Source organism: Callithrix jacchus, chromosome 6 (genome assembly GCF_049354715.1).
Source record: "Callithrix jacchus isolate 240 chromosome 6, calJac240_pri, whole genome shotgun sequence".
NCBI classification, from domain to species: domain Eukaryota; kingdom Metazoa; phylum Chordata; class Mammalia; order Primates; family Cebidae; genus Callithrix; species Callithrix jacchus.
In genome coordinates, this window is record NC_133507.1 from 148,773,346 (window position 1) to 148,792,650 (window position 19,305).

Consider the following 19,305-nt stretch of genomic DNA (forward strand, 5'->3'; position numbering starts at 1 on the left):
CGCTGGTGATGACCTTGCTCCTCTAGAGTTCATCACGGACCACATTTGCTGAGCTCTGCACCAGCCTGGCCTGGGTCATGCTGGGTCACGCGGTCTGGCAGCTGTTGCTATGGAATTGAACTCCGCATGAGGAGACCAAAGGCTCTGCCGCAAATCACCGACAGGTTAATGAGGTGACTGACCAGGACAGATGTGCCCAAACCTGCCTTCAGACCCGAACCGCAACGAGGATCCCAGGGGAGAGTCTGTTACGTTAGCTCTGTAGCTACACTTGGTCTGTTTGGAAAATAAGTTATACACTGTACAATGTAGTAGGCGGATAAAAGCTTCTTCTCTCTCTCTTCTCATGCACAGATACTGGATTTAAAGAGCTATATCTCAGCCTACTGAAATGATGTTAGTTAGTTGGGGTTATTTTTTCATATAGACATCAGCTGCTGCTGCTGCTTCTACCACTATAATTTATTACTAGGACAAATAGTATTAAATGATAGGCAGGGATCCTTCGTTTCCTCTCGAGGCCTCCCAAACCCTGCTCAGAAATCCTTACTCAAGGCCAGGCATGGTGGCTCACGCCTGTAATCCCAGCACTTTGGGAGGATGAGATGGTTGGATCACCTGAGGTCAGGAGTTTGAGACCAGCCTGGCCAACATGGTGAAACCCTGTCTCTACCAAAAATACAAAAATTAGCCAAGCACGGTAGGGGTGCCTGTAATCCCAGCTACTCAGAAGGCTGAGGCAGGAGAATCACTTGAACCTGGGAGGTGGAAGTTGCAGTGAGCCGAGACAGCACCACAACACCCCAGCCTGGGAGAGAAAGACTCCATCTGAAGAAAAGGAAGGAAGGAAGGAAGGAAGGAAAGGAAAGGGGAGGGGAGGGGGAGGGAAGAGGAGGAGAGGGGACAGGGGAGGAAAGGGGAGAAGGGAAGGGAGCAGTGGGGAGGTTCTCCTGCCAAAGGGAAGGGATGGGAATGGAAGGGGAGGGGAGGGAAGGGAAGAGGGGAGAGGGGAAGGGAGCAGTGGGGAGGTTCTCCTACCAAAGGGAAGGGATGGGAAGAAGAGGGGAGGGGAGGGGAGGGGAGGGGAGGGGAGGGAAGGGAAGGGAAGGGAAGGGAAGGGAAGGGAAGGGAAGGGAAGGGAAGGGAAGGGAAGGGAAGGGGGAGAGGGGAAGGAAAGGGAAGGGGAGAGAGACAGGAAGGAAGGAAAGAAGGGAGGGAGGGAAGGAAGGAAGGAAGGAAGGAAGGAAGGAAGGAAGGAAGGAAGGAAGGAAGGAAGGAAGGAAGGAAGGAAGGCCTTACTCGAGCACCTACACAGATCATCCTATAGCTGGAGATTCATTCAGCCTTTAACTTTTTTAAGTTTTCCATTCTTCGGGAATCAAGGTTCCTGTTCTTGACATGGGCGGACATTTAACAAGCTAAGCCCAAATTGTAAACTGGAAGCTGATGGGCTGAATTTTACTGGGAAGTGTATTTAATTGCCAGACACTAGGATTTTTTTTAAAAAATTCTGAATTCTGATGCCTTTAAATGACACATGCACTGTCCAGCTCCCAGTGGTCCTGTCCTGAGTGCCTCCCTCCCCATTACCACATTCAGGTCACCAGCTGTACCCCAAGGGCATATGAGTCTTACCACCTCAGACAGGGATGTCATTTACCAGGGAATTCTCCAACAGCGACAACATGAGCCAGAGAGTTCTTGGAGCAGGAAGATGTAGCAGGAAAAACAAAAAAGCAAACCAGCGTGTTGGCTCACGTCTATAATCCCAGCACTTTGGGAGGCCGAGGCAGGTGGATCACAAGGTCAAGAGATCGAGACCATCCTGGTCAACAAGGTGAAACCCCGTCTCTACTAAAAATACAAAACTTAGCTGGGCATGGTGGCGTGTGCCTGTAATCCCAGCTACTCAGGAGGCTGAGGCAGGAGAATTGCCTGAACCCAGGAGGCGGAGGTTGCGGTGAGCCGAGATCGTGCCATTGCACTCCAGCCTGGGTAACAAGACCAACTTTGCCCACTTCCAATTGTCAATGGAACTTGTTTACATCAAAATGGAACACAATCGACTTAAGTGAACTTTGGGGACATAAAAATTATTGTTCTAAACTACTTATCAGGCTACAGGTAGAAAGTGTCCTAAAACACAGCTGTGTGAGTGATAATGCGTGGGAACTCTGAGTGCAAGTAATTCAATGAAATGAAAAATGTTAACAGCAATTAAAATTTCCCAAGTAAATTCTATTTCTTTCATGGAATGCAAGCTCTTAGGAGTATAAGGAATGAGTGAATAAGATTGAAAGAGGCATACTTGCATTTTTTTAGTGATTTGAAATTCTCGAAAGAAAGAATTACTCACGTTTGATTTTGGTTTTCAAACCAGAAAAACTAAGAGAATTCTTGACTTTTAAGACATTTGACCTCCATGTTTGTAAAACCACCACATCAATTGATTTTATTAATTTCACAGCTGTTAAACTTCCTTGAATGGAAAACAGCATGGATCTATTTTATTCTGGGGAAAAAACAGTGTCTTTATTATCATCCTTGTTAATAAGTAGAACTTATAAAAGGCCACCATCCTAATTTTTAAGGACATGTAATTTTCTCTGCTAGGATCCCACTATTAAACGTCGAGAGCTTCCTCCCTTGAAGCTGATAAAGAATAATAGAAAATCCTTCCTGATACACCTGAGTCACACTCTTAGCGACTGGCCATATGAAATGTTCAGGGAAATGATAGGGCCTAGTCACAAGTCATTTTGGAAGCCAATTAAATAGCTGTCATATGTGAAAACCCACACCTCACATCACAGAACCACGGGCTGCTAAAGCCAACAGGGACAGAGCAGCCCCCTCTGGGACAAATTCCCTTGTCCCAGGTGAGGGCTCTGAACCTGAAAAAGATCAAAGAGGCAAGCTCCAGTCCTGTCCCCTCAGCCTGGAGCCACTGTACCTTAAAAGATCCAAGAGCTGCAACCCTCTTATTTGTTGCTGCTGCTCAAAGTGCTACCTGAAATTCACAAGGGAATTTGAACTATGTGAGATTACTCATGTCATAACCGCTTAAATGCTAGCGTGTGGCGAGAAAGTCTAGGGTTGGGGAAGAGACTCCCCACTAATTCCATCTCTCTCATCTCTTGGGTATGGGAGATCCCCCTACAGAGCCCCTGCATGCTGGCCTGACCACCAGCTCAGCTCCCAAATCCCATCCATTCTGGAATCTGAATTTTTTTTTTTTTTTTTGGAGACAGAGTTTCACTCTTATCAACCAAGCTGGTGTACAATGGCGTGATATTGACTCACTGCAACCTCAACCTCCGCCTCATGGGTTCAAGGGGTTATCCTGCCTCAGCCTCCTGAGTAGCTGCGATTACAGGCACCTGCCACCACATCCAGCTAATTTTTTTGTAATTTTAGTAGAGACAGGGTTTCACCATGTTGGCCAGGCTGCACTTGAACTCCTGACCTCAGGTGATCCACCCACCTTGGCCTCCCAAAGTGCTGGGATTATAGGCGTGAGCCACCACACCCAACCCCTAAATTTTAATTTCTTAATTTCTTAATTTATGTGTATTAGCTGCCTGTTGTGTGCTATCTACTGTGATCATCTCAAAGTACGAAAAATGACCCCCAGTATGCAAAGGGGAGAAGTGAAATAGGCAAACTATATTTCAAGGGTGTCCACAATGGGTCAGGAGTCAGGATCAACATTTTACACGTGCTCTCATGACCACCTTCAAGGAGTGTCTGCTTGCAATCTAATCCCTAAAGTCAGGCACATTCACACTCAAATCCAGCCAGAGCTACAGGGCAGGGCAGGACAAGTACTGTGGAATAGAAGCAGGTAGGCAGCCTGCTAGGGGGTCCCAGCAGGGGATATTGACACTGGCTGCGATGAGTAGAAAGGCCTCATGGTTTGGCATCTGCACTGAGCTCCTTTGAGAAGAACAGGAAAGACGGAGGCAGAGCGCAGGTGGGAAGGCATTCAGAAAAGTGCCAAGAAGTGGAGATACTCGGATGATCTTCAGGAGTGAATGAGTGGCCCAGCTGCTGCAGCTGGAAAGCATCAAAGGGGCAGTAACAGGGATTACAGATGAAAACTCATGCTGGGGCTAGACTGTGGGCCTCCAGGGGTACACTGATGGGGCTGGACTTTATTCTGCAGACATCAAAGGAGGCCCCCACTTGGTTCTCCACCTTTGACGGTCCCAGCTCCACCTCTAACTCTAGCTCTCCTCTCCAGTTAAATTGTGAACCATGGCTGTTCCTCAGCACGGAACCAGCCTTGCCTGTCAACAATTGCTTTAGACACAGCAGTTTTGATGTGGGAGTCAATCAAACTACCTACCTGGGCATTAATCCATACGAAAGAAACCTTTCCTCCTCAGGAATAGCCCCCTATGCTACTCTTAGGCTGTGCAGTCTCAGGCAGAACCCTCAAGCCTCAGGAATTGGGTATATTCCTATTATGATAGTCCCACTGACAATGTCACTGCAGCTCAGAAGCTGGCGGGCTGCTGAAGACTTGAGGGTGCAGCCTTCCCAAACCACCTTCCGTTATGCACAAGCCATGCTCCCAAATCCTTGGCTGGAAAATGTCACAGAGACTTGCAGCCTTCCCATGGAAAACCCATCCATCTCAGGAAGGGCAGAGGCTCCCTGATATGACACACACAGCTCTCCCTGACCACGCAGACACAGAGACACCCACAGCAGAATCTCCGCTCAGGACCAGGAGGCTTTACTATCCAGAGACCGCCTTAGAGGGTGGAAAGTGCATTGTCTAAACATGTAACAGCTTGTGCTTAGCAGCCCAAGGACATGGAGGACCAATAGGGGTACATGCAAAGAATCCCAGGCTTGGCCAGATTAAAGTGGCAACGCGAGTTTACAAAGTGATGCTACAGCCCAGCAGTCGGTACCTTCATGTAATCACCTTTCCACGACGGTGGAATAAATGCTGCGGTTGAAGCCTGACACTTGGGTGTGATTCCTGACTCTTCCACATCCTAGCAAGTTATTTAGAACTATTGGGAATTCCGTGTCCTTGCTCTGAAGGGTGGAAATAATAATAGTTGCATCCGAGCGGTGGTGAGATTAGAACAGGGTTTCTGAATCTTGGCACAGCTGGCATTTGGGATAGATAATTCTTTGGTGTGGGGACTGTCCTAAGCATTGGAAGATCTTGAACAGCACTTCTGGCCTCGACTTGCTGGATGCCAGTAGCATCCCCTTTTAGCAGAGAACTAAGTTTTAGAGAATGAGTCTGAGAGTAAATAACTCACACTGGGGGACCCACCAACGTGCCTTTATCAAAGCAGCTGGTCCTCTTTGTTTTGTGGTCTGCTCTTCCCTTTCTGGCCACAGAGCTGATCAAAAATCTATTTTTCTCAGGCCTCAAGCTCAAAGTCATAAAATTTAGAGGGACTGAGTTTTTTTTCATTTTGCATTTGTACAATCTTGGTATATTTGTATTAGTAACCTCACATGAAAGTCAGGCTTTTTTCTATATAGTGTACACATTAACACAGAAAAGATAAGGACTTTGTTTCCTTGAAGCTTCACTTTTAAGATTATATTATGGAAGAGGCTCAAGATCAGCTGTACACAGTGGCTCTTGCCTGTAATCCCAGGACTTTGGGAAGCCAGAGAGGGAGGATCACTTGAGGCCAGGAGTTTGGGACCAGCCTGGGAAACACAGCAAGACTCCACCTCTACAAAAAAAAAAAAAAATCAAGAAAATAATTAGCCTAGTGTAGTGGCACATGCCTGTAGTCCCAGACACTTGGGAGGTGGAGGTGGGAGGCTCACTTGAGCCCAAGAGTTTGAGGCTGCAGTGAGCCAAGATCATGTATTTCAACTGGGTAACAGAGTGAGACCTAACTAAAAAAGAAAAAAAAAACTAGAAAGTAAAAGCTCAAGATAAATTCTGGTGACCAACATTTGTGATGTATTGAAGAAGGAACAAAGCAGTTAAGTATTGGGATCTGTCATAACATGCTCAATAAGGTAGCTGCTCCCAGTAAAACGGGTCAACAAAGAAATTCATTGTACACGCGCTGTGTGAAGAGGAAACAGTATCGTGGGTGAGATATGTGGTCCCTTCTCTCTGGAAGGGAGCATTTTATGTCCTTGTAGATTCCTCCTTACTGTACTGTGCTTGCAGGATGTCATGTATGGCCCCCACGATTGACTTGAACACTGTTACAAACTGAATGTTTGTGGTCCCCAAAATTCATATGTTGAAATTCTAACCCCCAAGGTGGGAGGAGATGGGATCTTTGCGAGGTAATTAATCAGAGTGGAGGTGTCATGAATTGTATTAACGCCCTATTAACGGGACCCCTGAGAGCTCTTTCTCTCCACCATCTGAGGATACACTGAGAAGGCACCATCTGCACGCCAGGAAGCAGGCCTTCAGCAAGATGCTGGATCTGCCGACACCTTGCTCTTGGAGTTCCCACGCTCCTGGACTGTGAGAAATAAATTTCTTTTAAGCCGCCAAGTCTATGGTATTCTGTTATAGCAGTGAGAACGGATGAGGATGCATTTCAAATGAATCACTGATCTGACTCAAAAATTGTCCTAAACTTCTCTAACACCCTCCTTTCTTGTGAGATTATGGGAGTCATTGTGATTAAAGAATTGTTTGATCTAATATTCCATCACAAATAAATTAGTGGGCTGCTGTCAGAACATGGGGGAGATGTTAATAAATGTTCAAAAACAGAGAATCTAGTGTGGTCAACAATGCCACTGTCTGGGTGGACCTGAGCAAGACTAACTTCCCTGGGCTTCGGTCTCCTGCACTGCAAAGGTGGAATCCCAAGAAGGTTCTTGTGAGAAATTAATCAGCTGAAGCATTTTGAATTCATAGAACAGTGCCTGGCACATAATAAGCATGCAAAATATATAGCTATCCCATCATTAAAACACTGGGTCACATATTTCAGTAAGTATGATCCAAGAAGGAATCCTATGGTCAACTGTCTGGAAAGACAAACTCATATTTTTTTCTACCAAGTTCAGTACTTCTTAGAGCCTTTAAAATGCCGTATTTCAGGATGGTGACCCAGTAGGTACCATTTGACACCAGGACCCTTCCCCATAGGACAATTCACAATACGAGTGTCATATAAAACAATGAGTGAGTTCTACTATAAGGACACATGCACACGAATGTTCATTGCAGCACTGTTTACAATAGCAAAGACCTGGAATCAACCCAAATGCCCATTGATGATAGACCGGATTGGGAAAATGTGGCACATATACACCATGGAATATTATGCAGCAATCAGAAATGATGAGTTTGTGTCGTTTGTAGGGACATGGATGAATGTGGAGAACATCATTCTCAGCAAACTGACACAAGAACAGAAAATGAAATACCGCATATTCTCACTCATAGGCGGGTGATGAAAAATGAGAACACATGGACACAGAAAGGGGAGTACTAAACACTGGGGTCTATTGGGGGGAAAGGGGAGGGCCAGTGGGAGGGGGAGGTGGGGAGGGATAGCCTGGGGAGAAATGCCAAATGTGGGTGAAGGGGAGAAAGGAAGCAAAACACACTGCCATGTGTGTACCTATGCAACTGTCTTGCATGTTCTGCACATGTACCCCAAAACCTAAAATGCAATAAAATATTAAAAAAAAATAAAATGAAACAATGAGTGAATCACAGCTTCCTAGACCGTCTTCTAAGCCCAGACTGTCTAATATAATTGAGATTGCTTATTAGAATGTGAAAAACATTGACTGTGAAATGCATAAACATTACTGAGGACTAAACGTTGCTAAGAATCTGGGACTACTTAATATTCACAAGGTCTCAAAATTTGGGAATGCTGCCATGTCAGTTTTTGCATCACTTACCCGAGATCCCTTTTCAGGAATGCAATGGCAAACAGAGCAATCTCTTCCTCCACAAGGACCAACATATTTCTTTCCACTCTGGAAAGTGAAGCATCTTATTTAGTATACCAGTACTCATCATTTAACTGCATACATAATACGTACATTATAACAAGCACTCTTGGTTTACCTTTGACTTCATGAGAAGACAGACTAATCTTGACATATAAAAAGATGGAGAACTCACACAGTGGCTTAATAAAAGGGAGGCTTGATTACATAAGCAAGAAGCTCCCAAAACTGAGGACGCTGAAGGAAAATAAGTCTCCTTCTAAAGTCGTTCTGCTTTAACTGGAATCTTCTGCAACTTCTCTCTAGGTAATTTATTTTTTATTTATTTATTTACTTACTTTGAGACAGAGTCTCACTCTGTCACCAGGCGCCAGATGGGGTGCAGTGGCACAATCTCGGCTCACTGCAACCTCCCCCTCCCGGATTCAAGCAATTATCCTGCCTCAGCCTCCCGAGTAGCTGGGACTACAGGCACGCGCCACCATGCCCAGCTAATTTTTCTGTGTTTTTAGTGGAGACAGGGTTTCACCATGTTGACCAGGATGGTCTCGATCTCTTGACCTTGTGATCCACCCGCCTCGGCCTCCCAAAGTGCTGGGATTACAGGCTTCAGCTACCACGCCCGGCCGTAATTTATTAAGTTATGAACAGTTTTAGAGTGTAAACTCTGAAACTGTTAGGCAAACCATGAATACACAATGGAGTCTAGTTTAAATGAAAAGCTTGGCTTTATTTCAGGACCCTTTTTGTTTTGTCCACAAGATTAGCTATGGTGTGTCTCCTCCCTCATCGAACTGTGCTTTGTAGGACAATTCTCCTTCACATCCTTGGGCTTAAAATTAAAATTGTTCTTCCTACAACTTGCTGAGACTCCAAGATGCTTTGTCAAACAGAAACTCCTGAACTTGAATAATGTGGACCTTTTCCCCACTTTTAGCAAACATTTCAACACTCTCTTTAGAGCATTGCTATACACACACACACACACACGCCCTTTGGGAAGAATCAGCTTCTGGTTCTCATGAATTGTAATCACCTATATCCAGAGTCATCATCCACTTCCATACAAAAGCATAGTCCCAGAGTACTATTTCCATAAGCAGATCCCTTAACAGCAATCACCTTGATGCCCCTGCAATGAACATGAGCACGGAGCCTGCATTCCCAGGCCGGGCCTGCCAGCAAGGAGGGAGTGGTGGTTTAGGCCCCCTATGTAGTGGAAAAAGCACCTCTAGGTGCTAGGACCTGAGGGCATGGATAAGAATATCAAGAAATCATCAGAGATAAGCTTTGCCTGGTTCATGATGTGGTCTAGCTGTCACTGCGACATTTATACATTGACCGAACAATTTCATGATTGATCAAACTTTTTAAACTTAAGGCTATAAACTTAAGCCTTTAGATCAATGTATAATGGAAAAATATAAAACAATGAAATTGATATTTATAGTTCTCATAGAAGACATATATACATATGTATGTGTGAACGCATATGAATACATATGTATAAATGTGAATATACATATATGTATACATATATATGAACAGGTGCATGTGTATGGGAGGGAAAAGAGTCTATCCAGCATATATTTTCTTTTCTTTTCAATCACACAATTTAGACTTATTTTTTGGAGAACAATATGCTCAGACACAATCCGAAAGAAAATATCTTTAAGCATTAATTTTAAAAATACATCTTTATAAACAATATTCTCTTGGATCATGAAAAGCACACAAGAATTTAACGCTTGACAAGAGCCAAGCAATTAGATAATTTAAGTTTAAAAATGTATTTGAAGTTTCAGAAATATATGCCTCTTGAGTTTTGAGTAACATTGTTATCTGTGAATGCAGAAATATTAAGTTCAACACCCTGATAAGGTTAAAAAAAAAATTAAATACCCAGGGCCAGGTCGGGACAGCATGAAAGCACTTAAAGTAACTAGACCGAATACTTGGGTTCATTTAAGGTTGGGCTCCATTACTATGTGTTCACTGAAATATCAAAACAACTAGAGGAAAAAAGTAAGGTCAGTTGATTAGATGGTTTGATAATAAGCGCAAGTTTGTTATTATTATTTCTTTGCTTATTTTTGCCAAGCATCACTGAGATGTTTGCAGCAAAATTATGTTTCAGGAAAGAATCAGTTTAAAATAGATTAGCAGATTCTAATTAAAAAAAAAAAAAAAAAAAAAAAAAAACAGAAATAGTCACATACCAAGCTTTGACTTGAATCAGTAAAAGAGAAAAGCAAGAGATGATTTTAGCCTCTGCAAAGTTCTTCTACGTGAGCCTTCCCCAATAAATATATAGAAGAGGAGGGTAAGTTTATAGAGGTCTATACCTCAAAAATAGATTGTATAAATCCATTTTGAAAGATAAACACAATATTTCGGACAATTAAACATTCAAAGTATGAACCACATACACTGGGAATACATTCACACTCTCGGAAACTAATGTTACCCTTCTTCAAACAGAAAAAAGGAAAAGTCACTATCTGCCTTACCTCAGATATTTTTAAACATATATTTGTCACATAGAAAAGTTCAAAGCTGGGTGTGGCGGCTCACGCCTGTAATCCCAGCACTTTGGGAGGGTGAGGTAGGCAGATCACTCAAGGCTAGGACTTTGAGACCAGCGTGGCCAACATGGTGAAACCCCATCTCTACGAAAAATACAAAAAAAATTTAGCCAGATGTAGTGGTGCGTGCCTGGAATCCCAGCTACTTGGGAGGCTGGGGTGGGAAAATAGATTGCACCACTACACTCCAGCCTGGGCAACAGAGTGAGACCTTATCTCAAAAAAAAAAAGTTCAAACAAAGAAGTTATTAATGTCTTATACTTGTTCTTCCATCTTCTTTTTTGAAAAACAAATAATATAGGCACATAATTTTAAAAATTCAAATGGCACAAAAGAGAGTAACAGGAAAAGAAATGTCCTCTTTCAACACCGGCCACAAGTTCCCTCCTATATAGGATAATTTTTTTTCAAATAGGTGCCTGGGCATTAATAAGCATATTCCTACAATGATCTCATTTACACACACACACACAGAAGCAGATGAGCACATGGGCACACACATGCACAAATGTGTACAAACACATTTTTGGTGATTCTGGATTTGTTTCATTTTTATCCAAATGATGGATTGCTCTATATTTTACCGTTTTCACATAGTCGAAAGTCTTCAAAATCATTCCGAGGTAATATGCCTGTCCATCAGACCACATGCCATGCCTTGTTTAACCAGTTGTTGAAGAAAATTTAGGGAGTTTCCTTCTGTCTATTCTGAACACTATCCTGAAACTAGTATTCTTGGGCATATTATCTGTATGCATAAATCAGAATAAACATGTATGACAAATTCCAAACAGACACATTCCTGTGTCAATAGGCATGTGCATTCAAAATCCAGATAGGTAATGCCAAACTGCTTCCCACAGACATTGCATCAATGTGTATTGCCACCTTTAAAACCCAACGATAGTATGGCCACTCCCTGTGTGAAATCGCTAGAATCTCTGCACACCACAAGCTGGTAGAAGGGCCTGGGATAGAAAAATCTCTGGTTCAGGAATTATATTTACTTGTATGGAATGTAAAAAACTAAAAAGGCAAAATCTAGGACTCCACAGACTTTTATAACAGAAAAAAGAGTATAACACAAAAATAAACTTTTAAAAGTCAGGTAAGAGAAATAGAAAAAATACACATGTATATACTACAGTATTGTTTCCACTCATTATTTCAGGCAGTGCTCTCAAATGCATGTCAACTAAACTGGCAAGTCTTATCATCCCTACTCAATACAGGCGATAACTGAGTCTTAGACAGGTTAAGGAATGAATCACTGGCAGAGCCAAGAACCATTGGCACCTCATTCTTTGACCCAGGTGTTTTCTGCTTCCAACTTATAGAAAAAGGAGAACAGAAGGTAATTTTGCATTTTGGTTTGGGTTGAAAACACCTACAATAACTTGACTGATGGAAATTGCACTGGGTGAATCCAAGGTAGAAAGTATGAACAGATAGGGATGTGTTCCCTAGAGTGATTTAAACCAAGTCAGTTGTCTCGAGATCAACCTGAGTTGCAGACAGGCCACATGGAATTTCCCAGACACATCTGAGAGTGAGTTTAATAACTGAGACTTTTCAGTGAGCAAGCAGAAGAAAGAGCTTATTACAGAATGTTCTGGGCTTATTTTTTTTCTGAGCTAAAATGTTCCAATTATTCTTATACTTCTTGATTTAATCTTGAAATCACCCAGCTGCTTTCTGCCCGTCTCCAAAAAAACGTTTAAAGAAAGGGCTATGGTAGTTTTAAAATCAAGAAATCCCTAATACCTAGGCAATTTGGTAAGCAGTCTTGACTATGCAATATAAAAGAAATCTTAGAGTTTATTTAGTCCAATTTCCATTTTATAGATGAGAAAACTGAGTCCCAGAAGGTTATTTATTTGAAAGAATAACAAAAATCATGCACTCAATAAAGCGAATTTTCAAAATGCAGCCAGAGCTAGTGAATGTACTTACCCCATACACATAATGTACAGAAAAGAGAATGAGTATAAGTGACCTACAGAAAAACAAAAACGCAGATTAATTTAAATGGTTTCTTTGCATGTGAAACAAATTAAAAAGAAAAAGAGTAAAGGATTTAACCCCAGAAAGCTACTTTTTATTTCTAACAGGTTGTTTCCACTAGCTGACTTGCCAACAGTGACAAGATTCATGTTTTCCTCTCTGGCTGACATCACTGCCTTTCCTGTTTTTAATCAGCCAAGAAGTATGTGTTGAACCCCTTGTGTGGTCCTCATTGTGCGGGAGACCGTGAGGGCACTCTGAAGGTGAGACCTAGAGGGATAGAGGAGTGAAAGATGATGATTTTCATAACAAAAACTGCAGGAGAGAGGGAAGGAGGCAGTTTTGTACAGTCACTGAGACCAGCAGATCCCAAATGCTATTTAGTGGAAGCAACTAGAAGGAGGGAGGATGGAAGGCAGCCTAACTGGACTGGGAGGATGGTTTGGAGAAAAAGGGAAATAATAGGGAACAGTTAGAGAAAAGTTATATAGTCCAGGGCCTTATAAGTAAGGCAGAAATCCAATTGGGGTAATTTCATTATTACAAACAAATTTTAACAGAGGAGGTATGCAATTTAAAAAGACCACTAAAAAGCCGAGCGCAGTGGCTCATGCCTGTAATCCCAGCATTTTGGGAGGCCGAGGTGGGCAGATCACCTGAGGTCAAGAGTTCGAGACCAGCCGGGCCAACAGGGTGAAACCCCAACTCTACTAAAATACAAAAATGTGTTGGATGTGGTGACACACACCTGTAATCCCAGCTACTCCGGAAGCTGAGGTAGGAGAATCACATGAAACCAGGAGGCAGAGGTTGCAGTGAGCTGAGACTGTGCCACTGCACTCCAGCCTGGGCAACAGAGTGAGGCTCTGTCTCAAAACAAAATACAAAACAAAGCAAAAACCCACTAAACATTTGCACATATTTTCCAGGCCTTATATTTGTCAAACAGCTTCTGGATCCATCATCTCATTTAACACTTAAAACAGCTATGGTTAGAGCTTCAGGTCACACTGTTCCGAAGGATACTAGGAGAACTGGGGCTCAGTCCTAGGTTGTGATTTCTCTGCCGTCCTTGTTCTTTTGTTCCGTGTAGAGCTTTCTCCTCTCTGAAACCTCATGTCCTAAGTGAGCCGTCCTTCTCTTCCCTCTACTTCTTCCTTTTGTGCTGAAATGCTGACAATACCACAGATGTTTACAGGTCTGTGTGTCTGGATGAGACCCTGACTAGGAGATGAGTGGCTGGGTTCAGCCCATGCTTAATGGCTCCCACACTAAGTTCCCTCTCTCCCCAGCTGTTTTCATGATAATTCCAATACAAGCCAGGTGGGCTTTTCATTGTAGTAACCAAGTAAATAAAGAGAAAAATATAAAGGAGGTCTGAAACGCTAGGAATCAACTGTTTTAAATCAGTTTGAATGTTTATTTACAACTCTTGCTTGTGAAATGAGTTATTATCACTGGACATTTTTAAATAGGATATGTTGCATTTTGTAGCCATTGTGGCTTCTCTCTATATCATTTCATTGAGGATTGTAGGTACGGCGTGTTTCTTAAACCTTTTATAGAAGAGCAAACAGAAAAGTTGGATAATATGCTCCAAAGAATGCAGACAGAATGGCCCTGAGGGAGACAGCTCGGGTCAGGTCTGAAGCTCCTTCACAGCCCCTTTATCCTGTTCTGGACTTGTTCTTTCTCTCACTGTTAATATTTTTTAAAAAAATCATTCCTTTTGTTTTTCTTTTAAAAAACATGCAATTAACATTCCTTTCCATTTCTTCTACATCCACTGCAAATAAGTAGGACTGGACTGTATTCCTTCCCACCATCCCTCTTCTTTCACTCCCCATAATGTCTTGTTCATCAGCCTCAGAACTTTTTGTATTTTTCACTATTTAACATTTCCCTGTGTTAACTCCCAATGTCTTTTTGAGTCTCATCAAACAATCTCAGATTGGTTTCCTGTTTTCCTATTGCTGCTGTCACACGTTGCCACAAACTCAGAGGCTTAAAACAACACATATATATTATCTTATAGTTCTGAAGGTCAGAAATCTGAAACGGGTCTCACTGCCAAGAACCGAGGTTTTGGCAGAGCTGTCTGTATCCCTTCTGGAGCATGCAGGGAAGAATCTGATTCCTTGCCATGTCCAGATTCTAGAGTCTGCCCACATTCCTTGACTCTTGGTCCCCTTCCACCTTCAAAGCCGGCAATAGCCAGTTGTGTCTCTCTTGCTGCATCCCGCTGGCCTCTTCTTTTGTAGTCAAAACTCCTTCTCCGACTATTCTCCTGCTTCTCTCCTTCACTTCCAAGGACCCCTGTCGTTATATTGGGCCCATCCAGATAAGCTCAGATCAACTTCTCCATCTCAATGTCAGCTGATTAGCAACAATAATTCTATCTGTAGCTTTAATTATCTCTTGCTATATAACATAACATATTCAGATTCCAGAGATTAAGATGTGGACATCCGTGGGGGACTGGGGGTGTTATTAATCTGTACTGTATGAAGTGGCCTGTCCTAACTCTACGAGTCATAGGGACCCTGAGGCTTTGGGCATGTAAGTTTTTTGCTATTCAAAGCTAGTGAATAAGAGAGCAAGAATCTGGGGCCTTTCCTAGCACAACTTCCCATTTGGTAATTATGTGGCTGCATTTCAGGGAAAGTCGAGAGGGTTGGTGTTCAATAACAAAAATGAGTCACAAAATGGCAGACATAACCCTTAGCCTTCTGGAATGATTAGGCTTTTTGACATATTAAGTATTCAGATGATTTATATCCATAAGACAAACATTGAGTAGAAAATTACTAAATAAAAGCAGGCAATCACACTGAGGATACTCACCAGGGGTCTGTGCCCAAGGCCTTGGTCAATCTGAAAGAGCACCTCATTAGCACCATGTGCAGAGACTATATTATGGGCAAGTCTTGGTACTTAAAAATTATTCTGCCAGTCTTTTCTTCCAGAAGGTTCTTGTTGACAAGTGAGTTTGTGTGTCCTGGGTCAAAGTCTGTTCCTGTGAAATATAAATCTGTCACTTAAAACACAGTATGTATTACAATGTTGAAAATAATTACTTTCATTTTTTATAGTAATGGAAATATTTTCTAAAGGGTAACTTCAATGAATTTTAGATGTAACAATCTTTCCTTAGTGATGCTTAAACTGAGTAAGTATCAGTTTTCATCTTCAGAAATAAAAAATTCTCAAACCCTTTCTATATCATAAATATATTTTGGATAAATGGAAAAATTATGTACATATATTCTTAAAATTTTTTTTAATATAAAATACTTTTTTATGTATGTATAAATAGTTGTTTCATTTTGCTATGTGGAATTTTCTTCTGTTTAATTATTTCCCTTGAACATGCAAGTTAAAATTCACTCAAATGCTTCTTTTACTTTATGAAACTAGAAAAGGAAACTTCTAGTATACAAATATACATTTTTGAATATTCATTCACATACAGCAAATACACATAAAAGGATTTTTATGTAAAATGATACAACCACTTGAAAAATATTTTGACAGTTCCTCAATAAGTTAAACGTAGAGTTACTATATGATCTGGCAATTCTACTCCTGGATATGTGCCCAAAATAATTGAAAACACATGTTCACACATAAACTTGCACATGAATATTCATGAAGCATTATTCATAACAGCCAGAAGGTGAACACAACCCACATGTCCATCAATAGGTGAATAAGCAAAATGTGGTATAGCCACACAATAGAATATTATTGGGCCATAAAAAGGAGTGAAGTAGTGATATGTGCTATAACATGAGTGAATCTCTAAAACATTATGTCAAGTGAAATAAGTCAGATGTTTTATGAATCCAGCTATATAAAAAGTCCAGAGTAGGTAATCCATACAGATAGACAATTGATTGATAGTTATCAAGGTTTTGGAGAGGAAAGAATTGGGAGGTAGAGTTTCTTTTTGGGATGATGTAATTGCAGTGGTTATGGCTGCACAACATTATGAATATACTAAAAACTGCTGAATTGTAAACTTTAAAAGAGTTAAAATGGTGACTTTGTGAATTATGTTTTTACTGAGATAAATTTAATTTTATCCATAAAATATAGAAAAAATATTTTTAAACTCTTTGATAAAAGATGTATTTGGCACAAATAATTGAAATGTATCATTTTAAAAACCTTTAGCTTCTTTAAAAGGCCTGTCTCTATGACAATTAGGTAGAGATAAGGAAACCAGGAGTGTTCAATGTTACTATTTTTAAATTTCTAGATAAAATCTGGGTAAATTAATTCAATGCTGTATTTATGGAAGACTGGTTGCCCAAGCAAGTGGTAGACAGCATTCTACAATAAAATTTCAAAAGCAAGCAGAAACAGAATCACTTTGAATACACGGATCTTTTCCTATCCCTAAATCCATAATTTTACGTTTGTTTTAGTTATACACTCAGGGGTGCCTAAGGGAGAAAATACAGTCATAGGCTCCTAGTTTCTGTTTCTTTTTGGGCCAGTAAAGACCCTTTCTCATCTCTCTTTTCTGCTTATCATTAGAGACAAAAACTAAAAACCATGGTGCTAGGCTGCTAAAATCCTAAAACAAAACAAAACAGAACAACAACAAAATGAGGCCGGTTGGACAAGCTTGTCTAGAAGCGCATCTCAATAAAACAAATTCTTGTTTTGGAAGGAAAACACAAATTGTTTGAATTATTCAAATTGCATTTGATGCTTTTAAACAAATAGGAAACACAGTCAGAAATAAAAGGAAAACCAGAGATATTTACATTTTAATCCCAAAAATATGATACAAATAAAACTCACACATATTGTGATAAATGTTGTACAGAGGAGAATTTTATTAAAATAGAGTGGTGTTGCGGTCAAGTTCTAGAGGAAGAAGGCCTGATTGTGGTGCTAACACCTGGGAGTTTCTCAATACATTTTAATTGGATGGATGAATGGATGGGTGGATGGATGGTTGGATGGATGGATGGATGGACAGACAGACAGACAGATAGGCAGGCAGATGGATGGATGGATCGATATGCAGAAACATAACTTGTCTCTCTCTAGGCAAAACAATAAAAGGACACCAGGAATAGCCAATGCATTCTCATCACATGCCCTTGGTTACCATATAAAATCTATGACAATAGCAATTCTGTCTCTTTTTATTCACAGATGTATCCCTAGTATCATCATAGTGCCTGGAATGCAGTAAGTGCTCTAATATATACTGGTTGGGTAAATGAACATATAGAAGATGCTTTGGGGTCTTTTGAATGTAAATTAAGTATATTTAATAGGGGATATGAAAGGAGGCTAACTTTGACTATAAGTGAGGGAGTGGAGGAAGAACAAATGAGAGGAATAACCGGCCTTGGGAAAAGTGGAGAGAAACAGACACTGATTACATGTAGGACATCAGGTTACTTAATTCCCACCGTCATTTAGTAAGAAAATTATTATTTTCACTGTGCAGGAAAAAAGGTGAATCAGTTTAAGTAATTGTACAAAGTCACAAGGCTAGTAAGTGGCAGAACCAGTTTGCTGACTCCAGTATGTAGCCCTTCTTTGTAGTGACACTCCAGCTTGGCTACCTTTGGCCTTCCATGTTCTACTAAGAATTCTCTTATAATAAAAATTTTGAAACTATGTACCTACCCTTTTGTATTCACATCCTCATGCTGCTATGAAGAAACACCCGAGACTGGGTAATTTAAAAAGAAAAGAGGAGATTAATTGACTCACAGTTATGCACGGTTGGGGTGGCCTCAGGAAATTTACAATCATGGCAAAAGATACCTCTTCACAGGGCAGCAGGAGACAGAATATATGCTGAGCGAAGGAGGAAGCCCTTTATACATCCATCAAATCTCCTGAGAACTCACTCACTGTCACAAGAACAGCGTAGGGGAAACCATCCCTATGATTCAGTTATCTCCACTTGGTCCTGTCCTTGACACATGGAGATTGTAATCAAGGTGGGATTTGAGTGAGGACACAGAGCCAAGCCATATAAGCCCTCCCTTTTTTTTTTTTGACATCTTAAAACTTTCATCTTCTCTTTTAATAGCTACAAAGATTATACTTTCTGGAGTATTATAAATGATGACCTTTAAAATAAAAAACTGCTACAGCATTATTTTAGATGCATCCAATACAACATATGTCACAGCAGTCTGATTTTTACCGCCGTCAGCTTATAATATATGCTCACAAGCTCTTTACAAGAATTTTACATGGCTAACTTTTTAAATTTGTATTTCCATTCCATTCCCCCCACATATATCCTAAAGCAATGTATTTCCATATTTGAAAATAATATATTGATCACCCTGTTATACTTCTCTGCAACAAAAATACTTAGATAAATTGAATTTTTTTTCTATTTCTTATCATTATAAGTCTCCAGTTCTTAATTGTTTTTCTGAAATTGGCTTTCATTATTAGTATATAATTCATCAAAACATAAATTTAAATCTTGATAAACAATTATCAAATATTAAAAGTAAAATTTCCCACAAAATGTAGTTGTTGGTGAATGAATTGGGCTTTTTTATTTCTTATTAGTTTATTTAGCTCATGATCAATAATCCTTTCTACTGAAATGAGACAGTTTCAGCAACAATCCTATTTCCATTTTAATTTCCAAAACTGTAGAGTCTAACAAAATTCATTCAACATAAACAAGAAGTTGTGAATGAAAAAAATGTGTTACACAAATGTCACTCAATTCTTTTAACTTCTCTTGAGTAGTAAACTGCTATGATCTTAATGTTTGTGTCCCCTACT

At 40.7% G+C, this 19,305-nt stretch overlaps 1 protein-coding gene across 1 annotated transcript in view; it reads right to left on the minus strand.

The window, feature by feature from the left end:
• COL4A4 (collagen type IV alpha 4 chain) overlaps positions 1–15,428 on the minus strand; it is a gene marked incomplete at its 5' end in the record, with an annotated part of 142,599 nt that extends 127,171 nt beyond the window's left edge. The window contains 3 exons of the mRNA XM_054258166.2: positions 7,879–7,956; positions 12,469–12,511; positions 15,364–15,428. Of these exons, the coding sequence (XP_054114141.2) occupies positions 7,879–7,956; positions 12,469–12,511; positions 15,364–15,428 (186 nt within the window). The remainder of the gene's footprint in view (positions 1–7,878; positions 7,957–12,468; positions 12,512–15,363) is intronic.
• Between the last annotated feature and the right edge of the window lie 3,877 nt (positions 15,429–19,305).